Genomic DNA, 10,522 nt, shown 5'->3' on the forward strand with positions numbered 1-10,522 from the left:
AGATTGTTAAAAGTTATTTTAAATTGGTAAATGAAGTAAAACAATTTAAGGTGAACTGTGTTGAATCTTGGAACTGATTAAAGAAGGAGACATTCTAATTGATGATAGCATAGATACTGAAAAGGTTCTGCCATAATAATTTTTTTCAAGCCACAATATTTATTCTCTTTTGATCAGTTTCTGGATCTTTTGTAAGTAAAGCTTACCAGTCATAACAACCTCTATGTCGAGACAGTGGTAAAAGATCCATTTCAGACTCAGTTAAGATCACTACATTCTGTTTCTCTGTGACCCGAGGCAAACTTGAACCTTCCTTCTCCAGACAAGACATGACAAGCCCAGCTCCACTTAGCTCTTGATGCATGTTAGAAAATAAAACGTGACCAAACAGGGAGATCACCCAACTCCAGCTGTTGTACAGAGGCAGAGCGCTTCCCTCAGAGGAAGTGGCAAACACTGTAATAAGTTTAAACAGCTTTTGTCTAAATAAAAGTGATAAAACCTATTAGTTTTGGAAATAAAGCTTCCATAGAAATTCCCAACTAAGCACATGTTTGTAGCACTGAAATGTCATTATCACATCAAAACAAAACAAAAATTAATTCCAGCTCCTGGCATCTGCTCCAAAGCCACATTTGCACATTTGCAACTGTTCAAATGAACTGGAAAATACTAATTCATCTAACTGCTGTGACCAACAGGTAAGCAGAGCATTCAAAATAATAGCAGACTACTTCAACGAATTATCAGTATTCAACAGCTCTTCCTAGTGAACCACCCTCTTCTCAAGTCGCTGATTACTATTTCAAAAGAAACACTGGACGTCTGAAGTGCACCTCTTTTGGTCTCACCATGCAGTTTAATAGCCCTCATGATCAAGTATCTTTGCAAAAGAGGGTGATCCAACATATCCTTTGGACCTCTGAACCACACAGCATAAAGATAGCTTCATATAACCTAGCACTGTTGAATGTCACTGTTCTAATCTGCATCCATATGAAATTTGTGAAGTGCAAGATCTTTTGCCTTAAAGCTGTCAATAACTATTAATTCTGTAGTTAACTATTCTGAATTAAGTCAGTAAAGACTTTTCTGGAGGAAAATAGCACTATCAAATACATTTTGGAAAAGGAAAAAATCATTTGTGCATAATAATTTTTCATGAACTTGGACAACAGCCATCAATAGAAAGTATGCAAAGACAGTATTTAACACATTCATAAGAAATCAACTCATCAAGACTTATAAACCAAAGTAGGCTGGAATTGCCACAGGAAGCTAAGGGAAATTGGTTCATAACTCCTGCTGAGTTAGGAAATTCACCCTTCCTTAAAGCAGTTGACAAAACTAGGTATACATTTTTGTCTCATTAGCGTGTGGTTTGATTTTTTTCTTTATTCACAGCAGTTCACAATAGCAGGAAGAACATTTATTTAAGAGGAAGCAAAACAGATAGAAACTATCACAAACTATAACAGATGAAAACTTCTATGGGCTAATTACTAGGCCTACCAGTCTTCTGCTTTTTTTCCTTAAAGACACCTTCCTTAAAGGTGTGATACACTTCATTGACTATAACTATACCTCTTCTGTTAAATGCAATAGCAATGAGTGGTATTAAGAAAAAATTACCAAATGGTGTATGGTACATAAAGATCTTTGCCAAAACAACCACGGTTCCAAGTATGAAAATAGTTTGAGTACTGATTTGTTTGAAAGAAACACTTACCAAGCCTACACATGTAGATATTGCTACTGACGAGGTACTATCGTTCCTTATAAATCCCTGGTAGAAACACTGCTCAATTTCATGTTCCTGAGAATTTGAGACTCCATCTTTCCCAAGTACCTGGACAATAAAACTGTTGCTTAAAATGGTTGAAGGCTTAAGTTCTAAGTGAAGCTCCTGTCCAAATGCTGAAAATTTGTAGTGCAAGGAACTCCTTGAACTGTGAGTTGATCTCTTTTTCCTAGTACTGTGCAAAACATTGTGTGAAATGTACAATCCACTGGAATCCACTTTGACAGGTGTCACAAAGACATAATCTGTAACGATAAAGTTAGCCATAAGCTTTAGCATCCAGTAAATAAGGTGTCATTCTAACACAGTAAGCAGCGGGCTTTTGTTATGGTATGAAGAATTCCCTCATTCAGGGAATAGCCTGAAAGCTCCACAGGCTATGTGTATATAGGCTTGGCTGCATGCATTCACCCTGTAAGTCACACAGCCTCTCAAACAGTGTTTGTTTCCTTTCTGCCCCACTGAGAGGTACAGACTAAGTAGCATAGCTGTGAACATTCCCACAATCACTCTTCTGAAGACATTTGTCATCACCAGCAGATCTGTAGATTTTCCCCTCCCCCTGTATTAATTGCTGTCAAATGTGAAGGCTGCTTTGGTTTGAGGGTTTTTTTTTTTTTTGTTCCCCAAGAATGCAGCAAATATTGTATCACTGTAGGGGAAACCATGACTGGAACTTTGTAGAACTGTACCACTTGTTCAAATGGATTAAAGGATTAATTTATTAATGCCTTAACTGAGTGAGACCTCATCTCTTTGTAGTGACTTGATTAGACTGGGTTTCAAATTGTAACTGACCTTCAGAAGAAAGAGATTACATGGTACCTAATAACCTTTAGTCAGCCATTGCTAATTGCATGTCAAAGAAATTTATTGTTTTGGATAAAATACATGAAAAATTACAAAACTTAACTGAGATCTACTTGCAGCAAACTACAAAAGGAAAAAACAGAGGCCTTGATTCAGCTAGCTGCACAAGCAAGTGCCTAGCCTGAAGTCCATCACTGCTGCTCTTGATCTGTCCATACAGGGACCCTGGAAGCAGGCTCTGAATTTTTGTCATTTGCTGAACTAGCACCTAATCCCAGTGCTGTGAGTAAGTATGCTGATTAAACTGCTTCCCAGCCCCATTGAACTGTTCAATTGTACCTCTGGGCACCCTTAAAGATGCCTGTGCATTTGAGAGACAGCCCACTCCTCTCCCTAAATTGAAATAACACCATTACAAAAGAAGAAAAAACCTTCTTCCTTATCTTGTTAAAGATGCTACAGAAACAATCAATCTCCTGGCCTGCGTAGATTTTATTGGGCACACGCTAAGCTGAACACATAAGCAGTGATAGGCTGTTTCTTCTTAGTGGAAACAATACATCAAGAGCTTTTACTTTCCTCTAGTAGTGTTAATCAGCGTCAGAAGCCGGGACGCTAAGCAGGCTAGTGGCCAAAAACTGCAAGCAGCTGCTGGAGTGAGGGAATCCCCTGGTGAACAGGCGATGGGTGCAAGAAGGTTTTCCTTCCTGCACCTTGGTATGCTTCTCCATTGTATTTTATTTCCCTTCTCATCCAATAAAAAGCACATACTGCACTTCAACCTTCCCAAAGTCATCAGCATCTAAGTGCTAGTCTCTGCAGCCTGGGAACAAACGGCCCCTGGGCTCTCATTCACACAGCCTTTTCTCTCCAGGTTTGCTCTCCCTTAGCCTGCAGTGTGCTGCTTCTTCCGCTCTCCCACCCAAATCATTTTACTACTTTTGTCTCCTTGCTTCCATAACAAACACATGAGGTTTGATGTTATGGCTACATATACATTCATCTTTCTAACTGCACATGTATATGTGGATGTATTTACCATCTCATTTATTCATCCTCTTTGCCTGTAGACATCATTCCTTGTAGTCTTTGCACACAGGGCTGAACAAGTTGATCTCTGCCCTGAGTTAGCTGTTTTACAGAAGCCAACTCACTTTCACTTTATGCTCCCCAAATGCTGGAGCTCCTTCACTTTAAATGCTCAGTCTACCAAGAAAAAAGCGTCTACACAAATGTTCATATACATAGATACAGAAAGAGCAATACAAACCATGGTTTAATTCACTGCTACTGATGCTGTCACTGGTTAAACTTGCTGCATGAGACATGCAACAGAGGCAGCACAGCTGCAGGGTCTGCAAGAGAAAAAAAAAAAAGGAGAGAGAGAGAAAAGGAGATTCACTTGACAAGGGAAGGCAGAAAGACAAGGCATCACAAACTGTGCAGTAACCTGCTATGCAAGTACACTAGGAGATTGCAAAAGAAAGTGCTCTCGACCTGCCTTTACAGCGTTTCCAAGCCACAGGAAGGTCGGGAACTGCATGGAGCTGCCGCTGAGAATCGCGGCAGGTAAAGTCCAGACGACCAGCAGGAGACAGTCCATGTTCCGCCGTGCACCTGGCGTGCTACCTGCTCCCCGAAGCGCGCGGCGGCCGAGCCCGGATCCCCCGCATGGTCACCTGGGCTCTGCCCCGCAGCAGCTCCGGCGGCCGCCTCGCAGTGCCGCGCCCCCGCCGTGCGCGACGGCGGAGCCCATGGAGCGGCGCCCAGGTGAGCGCGCCCTCGCCGCCCAACGGCGCGCACGCTTTAAGCCTCCGCCGCTACCGCCGCCGCGGGGCAGCGCTGCCTCCGGCGCCGCGTCTCGGAGCGGTCGCCGCCCGGGGGGCGCCGCGGAGCGGGCGGGACCAATAGGGAGGCGGCGGGGCCGGGCCGGGGCTGGGGCCGGGGGACTGGGGGCCGGGGCTGGGCTGGGCTGGGCTGGGGGGCGCGGGGGGAGGCACCTGGGCGAGGGGGAGACGGAGGCGGCTCCTCCAGCGTCCGGGAGCGAGGAAGGGCAGGGCTGAGCGAGAGCGGCGGTGCCTCACACCTGCGGCAGCGCGACGAGCCCAACTGGGGGCGAGAATGGAGAGCTGAGACGCGGGGCTTCATCAAACAGACAAGTGGGTGATGATACGGGGAGAAGGGAATTGGGAAAAGGGAGAAGAGTCCAGTGTGAGCCATCCAGCGTCCAAAGTGCCATTCATTCGGAGAGAATATGCTGTTATTTTCTATTAATGCCAGGGGAAACACACAATCAAAATCAAAGATTAGATTGCCTGTGGAGAAAACATATCTGTGATAGGCAAGACCTGTTACTGAACACTGAGCACTGATGTCTGTGGGGGAGCTGGCTTTGTGCAGTGGCTTACAGGTACTGAGCCAAAAGCAGCACCAGGCCCCGGGCTTGACACATCCAGTCCACGCTGTTAGGTTACAGTTTCTCTTCTACAAGAAACGTCAGTAAAGGATGAAAGGTCTAAATAATCTGGAAGGAAACTTAAGTAGTGGAGTTAATGGGACAGACCCAGGCTGGCACAGAATACAAAACTTGTTTCTGATGGTTTTGGCTTCACGTAAAGAAGCGTCCCTCACCTCACGATCTCCTTTTTGTGCTGGAGAGTTTTCCTGTGTACATCTCAATGCAATCTCACCCAGAATCTCCCCCGTCCTGGTGTCACACCATGCAAACAGGCAGTGGCTGTGTCACCACCAGGTGCCCGGTGCTCCACTTGGCTCAGGATGCAGCACAGCACGGGGCGGGGTGAACTGGGGGCCAGCTCCATCCACCTCCTTCCCCTGGGCTTCCTGGTGGCTGCTGTGGGCAGTGCCTCACACGGATCAGAAATGCTTTCCCTTCCAAAGCATTTCTGTCCCTAAACCTTAAAAAACATCACAAGTGTGGAACTTCTCCTTCACCTGCGTCTATTTCCCAGTATCACCTTGCTGAATACATCATGATAAAGTTTCAAGACCTTTTTGTAACAGTGCACCTCTCACCTCTCATAGAGTCTATTCAAAAGGAATAGCTGGCTACAAGTTTCCAACAGTCGCAAAACACATAAAATGTGCTCTGCATAGGAGATAATAGGAGATAAGAATAAAACCATGGGAGCTATCATTTTATCATCAGCCTTCAACACTCTAAACAGACAGATCTAACTGTTTTCAGTAGACTATCTGACTGAGAAGACTGACGTTTTATTTGCTGGAAAGGGAAGGAAATAAGTACAAATCTATAGCAATTACAAGAATTGTTTAAAAACGAAACAACATAACTTTCATCACAAACCTAGCGCTCTCCAGAAGGGAGTTCTGCTCTTGATTTCTGTGGAGTTAAGACTTCACCCCAGGGATTTGTAGTTTCTGAGAACGATCAAAGAAGAAAAGAAAAAAAGCGACACTGTTTTGCATGACTATAAATGACATGTGTCTAAATTTGAGTTGGCATTAGGCAGGGGACCCCAACCTTCCCAGGTCTGTAGGCAGTATCACTGATCAGTTAGTGTGCTCAGACAGCATCATACTTTGCTCTCTGAGTCAATCATGACCCCAGCAGCGATGGTCGTAAACATCAGAGAGTCCTGCAGGCGGCTCCTTACCATGTGCAAACATCGTTACCATGCAAACCATTAGCGAATTAAAGCTCTGCAGTGTGGTAAACAACATTGTGTCAGAAGATTGGCTTTCTCTCCCACTCCCTAGCACTTCCCACCTCAGACAACCACCCAGGATGTATTGCTTCATTGCAATAACGTGGTCTGTTCATGGATTCTTCTCTCTTCTCGCCAGGCCATCAGGTTGGACACTGCTAAAACTTTTTCATGCTGATGAGTTTTGTCATATTTTTAGTGTACTTGTTTGCATCCACCTGCTGTAATTCTCTTCTATCTACATGAGAAACTCTTCCGTTACCAGTGAACACAAGGAAATGAAAAGTTCCAGTTCTTGATCATTTTTTCTAGATATGTTTGTATTAGAAATTAATCTGAATAATGTGTATCATATTTAAATCATATATGACTGACAGCTGGGAACAGAGTACTTCCAATGAGAAAAAGCAGCAGTGAAGGCTTGTTCATAGCAGGTAGTTTAGTCACATTGTATTGAGTGAATAAGAATATTAAAATCAGAGCAAAAACAGTTTTTTTTGCTACCTCTGCATTCACTTTCTGCAACTCCATTCCTCTTTGACCATTTCTGCGACTATTTCTTACCAGGGGACATACTTATTGAGTTGTTCACAATACTTCCAGGTTAATCTTGATGCTCTCTCTGTGCTGATCCTCATGAAGATGTTTCACTCTCAGCAGGCTTTGGTGCGGACTAATCACACGCTAGGCGAAACTCCTTGTGGAGAAGTCTTCATGAAAACATCTTTCCAATTGAAAAGGACCCTCTTTAGAAAGAGCTGGTAGTTTTCAAGACTAAGTTCATCTTTGTCCCAAGTAGTCTCCAAAGTGCAATTACTTGGTTATGCTCCATGCATACCATAACATTTAAGTTTTTCCTTTCTTGTTGTATTATTCATTCAATAATCCCAAGGCAATTTGTGAATTTATATACTTCATCTACAGAGTTCAGCAATTATTACTCACTTGTAGCAAGGTTAAAAGAAATCTTCCAGATCTTCTAGTCCAGCAAAACATGTGTGAGTTCATAATTTGTAGAAGCGTTCGTACAGATTACATGCAGTGGCAGGGATGTAACCAATGAGTACAAAACCAGCATGGCTATCTGTATGTTACCTAAACTCGCTCAGCACCATGCAGTTAAAGAAGAGGACAAATCTCTCCAACTGGCACAACTGGCCAATGCTCCTCTGCTTGGCTGGCACACAGAATCTGAGGAGACAGGCTGCTGCAGTCCTTCCAACTGGGACGATCCGCATGCAGAAGGGAGGTTGCACACACAGATTTCATGACCTCTCTAGTGTAGGGAGCATCTGAGGTATGGGTGGGTTACCACTGGGTCATGACACATCCCAAAACACTGATGACCTGAGGACAATGGTTGCCTCCACCTTCCAGCTAGAACAGCTGCTCTTAGTTGCTCTTACCTCCACAAACCACATTTATAAAGCACTAGACAGCATTGTGATTCCTGCTAACAGCAGAGCTACTCCTATGCCATATCCTCTCCTCCCTCACCACAGTTTAAAAGCTACCCTAATGAAAAGAAACAACAAATCCTTCTTTGTTTACTTCCGTGAAATTTGAAGCTGGTCACAGTATTCTCAGGAATGGGAAATGCTACACTAGCGTATACCCAAAAGCACATGCAAAGCACACTTCAGCATTTCTAGCCAGTGTATAGCTTATAATACAAGCTACTGTAATAAAGTTGCTTTTGCATGATGGTTAATTGCATTCTTCAGTGACACATGGCATGGCCTATGCAGCGTCACTGGTTATTCTGTTTATAGGTGACTATATTTCAGCTGACATGGAAACTGTATAAGTAACAAAAACATGCACTGCTTGACTTGGTGTGGTTCCTCCATTAATTCATGTTCCTTAAGGGCCTGAAAGTTCACAGAATAAAATTCCACCATCTCTTCAGTTTCTGTATTAAATTCTGCTTTCTGCAGAAGCCTCAAAACGTGGTGTGAGGACTGAAGTTATTTCCTCAAATGGTCTTTAAACCCACAGTTTTCAGATTGCATCCTATAAATTCTGGCAAGCTCCAAGCAATAAAGAGTAATCTCTGTGGAATAGGTTTTCACCACCATTTACAGTAATATTTTCTGTCAATAAGTCCCTAAGTTCATTTCACATAGCTTTTTAATCACCGCCACTGGAAAAGGAGCTTGATCCAGCATTCCTCCTGCACCCTAACTCCCAATGAAATCAAAGCAACAATGTTTACATTTTTTCCTCACCCAATTTGCACGTAGCACTGAGCTGCTATAGTCCCTAAGAAATGCTTTTGATTACAAATATTAAACACAATTTTCTGCTTACATGCATTTCTCTGTGTTGCACAGCATGTCCATCCTAATTTGATTAGTTCTACACATTTACTTGTGCTAGCTGGACATCCTACTTTCTGGCATGGAGCATGAAGTTCCAGCTATCCTGCTGACTTGCTCCTATTGTACTTGCTCCGTCCTGCCACACCAGAGATTTGGGCTCAGGAGTGGAACTAAACCCACCTCCACGCTGGATGCTTACGGCTGACATGCAGAAACTTCCCAGAGCAATGTTCTGCATTTCTCTTGCAGTCAGCGCTGTAGGCTAATGCTTAGATTTTAGACAAGATTAACTGACTTGCATTTCCAGTGTCACCAGCAATTTTTAGAAGGGGGAGGGGAGACCAAGGCAGCAAGAAAGACAACGTAAAAACTCTGCAAATTGCACTTACCTGGCTCCAATCCAAATGTCAAAAGTTGCTGCCATGGCATCCCAACACACTCTGTGGCTGAAAAGTGAACAGGGGGAAGCTGCAGTTCAGAACACGGGGGCTTTGTCACACACCCACACCAGAATTAAATGAAAATGTCCATCACTAATAGAAGAAAAATAAAAGCTGTCATTGTGGGTGGCCCGACTATGGATTTGCAAGCAGTACATTTTAGAAGAGTTTTCCTGGACAATTTCCAAGTGTAATTAAAGAACAGGTACCTCCAAACTCACAGAATTCTAATAAAAACAATTATGCAGTTTATAATGTTGTGCACGTGCCAAAATTTCTATTTATACAATGGATCAAAAATGGCACGGGAGAAATCGTTCAGTCCAGCAGATTCAAAGATCCACTTTGAAAATGCTTTTCATAAATCCTGATTTGCAGTCTACCTGGAAGGACATGCAGCCTATGGAGTTGCAAAGATATATTTAAAATTTCCTGCAAATTACTTCTAAAACACTAGTATTTGTTTCAGACATACTCTGGCATAACGTGCGAGAAGGAAAGCCCAGCCTCTGTTACAGTCAGCCAGCATCTGCATCCCAGAAAAGGATAAACCAGGCCAAGAAAGAAAATTCATATGGAAGTTGCAACCTCTTTCTTCCATGATAGGAATGTATGAGGTTACTCAGCCCCAGAACTAATGGCATTGGGATGAAATGGTACCTCATTCATTTCTTATTGTGTACAAAATGTACTTGTTTCATTCAATCATGGCTAGATGTTCTAGCCTGCTCCTAGTAGCACTGCTTCTTCTCACCCAAACTTGACATCCTATCTCCCTCTTTAATTTAATTTCTGTACTAGAAAGATAAATCCTCCTGATGTGGCTTGTTCCCTTATTTTAACAGCTACCATGTGAGCATCAGTCTGGGTTGCTGTTAAGACAAGATCCAAGATGAAGATTTTCCTGCTTGTATCCAGTTAGTTTCAGAGTGGGGCTCTGAGTCCTGGGATGAAAATTTCCAGTGTACTCTGGGGACTTAATTTTCTAAAGTACTAAGAATTCAGAGCCCCATTTGAGATCAATAGGAACTGAACCTGCTCAGACTTTCTGATAATGATTCCCTGTACTCTTTTGAATAACATGCCTTGAGAAGAATATTGCTGGGAAGATTTTGTCTCCAGTCCTTTCTACATATGTTTCTTCTTTTATTTGGTACTAATTTCATGGGCCAAGCAAAGAAGAAAATTGGCTTCTCTCTCCTCTGAATTTCATTATTTGCAGATTTTTTTAATACAAGATAATGCTTCTTTGGCTGGCTCCTGGGATTCCTCTATTAAAAGCTTCCCCCCCTTTTCACATCAATAAGCCTTTGTTACTTCAGCCTTCTTGCTGGGAACATTGGGAACACTGCAAAGAAGTTCACAAGGTTTTTCAGTCCCTTCCATGTAACAGTTGCTGTGTACCTGCAAGTACTTTACTATAACATTGTCAATTGAGTATCAGCTCATTTCCTAGGAAAA

General features: G+C 42.9%; 1 protein-coding gene across 3 annotated transcripts in view; it reads right to left on the minus strand.

The window, feature by feature from the left end:
- ADAMTS18 (ADAM metallopeptidase with thrombospondin type 1 motif 18) overlaps window positions 1–4,393 on the minus strand; it is a 69,717-nt gene extending 65,324 nt beyond the window's left edge. For 2 of the 3 annotated variants that reach the window (XM_004944253.5, XM_015292516.4), the window contains exons 1-3: window positions 4,113–4,393; window positions 3,882–3,966; window positions 1,730–2,046 (exon numbers count right to left, since the gene is read on the minus strand). In XM_004944253.5, the coding sequence (XP_004944310.4) occupies window positions 1,730–2,046; window positions 3,882–3,966; window positions 4,113–4,214 (504 nt within the window). In that variant the 5' untranslated portion in view covers window positions 4,215–4,393. Of the gene's footprint in view, window positions 1–1,729; window positions 2,047–3,881; window positions 3,967–4,108 lie in introns of all 3 variants that reach the window. The other variant, XM_015292517.4, reaches the window with a different exon arrangement.
- Window positions 4,394–10,522: the final 6,129 nt, after the last annotated feature.

The sequence above is a fragment of the Gallus gallus genome, chromosome 11 (genome assembly GCF_016699485.2).
Source record: "Gallus gallus isolate bGalGal1 chromosome 11, bGalGal1.mat.broiler.GRCg7b, whole genome shotgun sequence".
Classification (NCBI taxonomy): domain Eukaryota; kingdom Metazoa; phylum Chordata; class Aves; order Galliformes; family Phasianidae; genus Gallus; species Gallus gallus.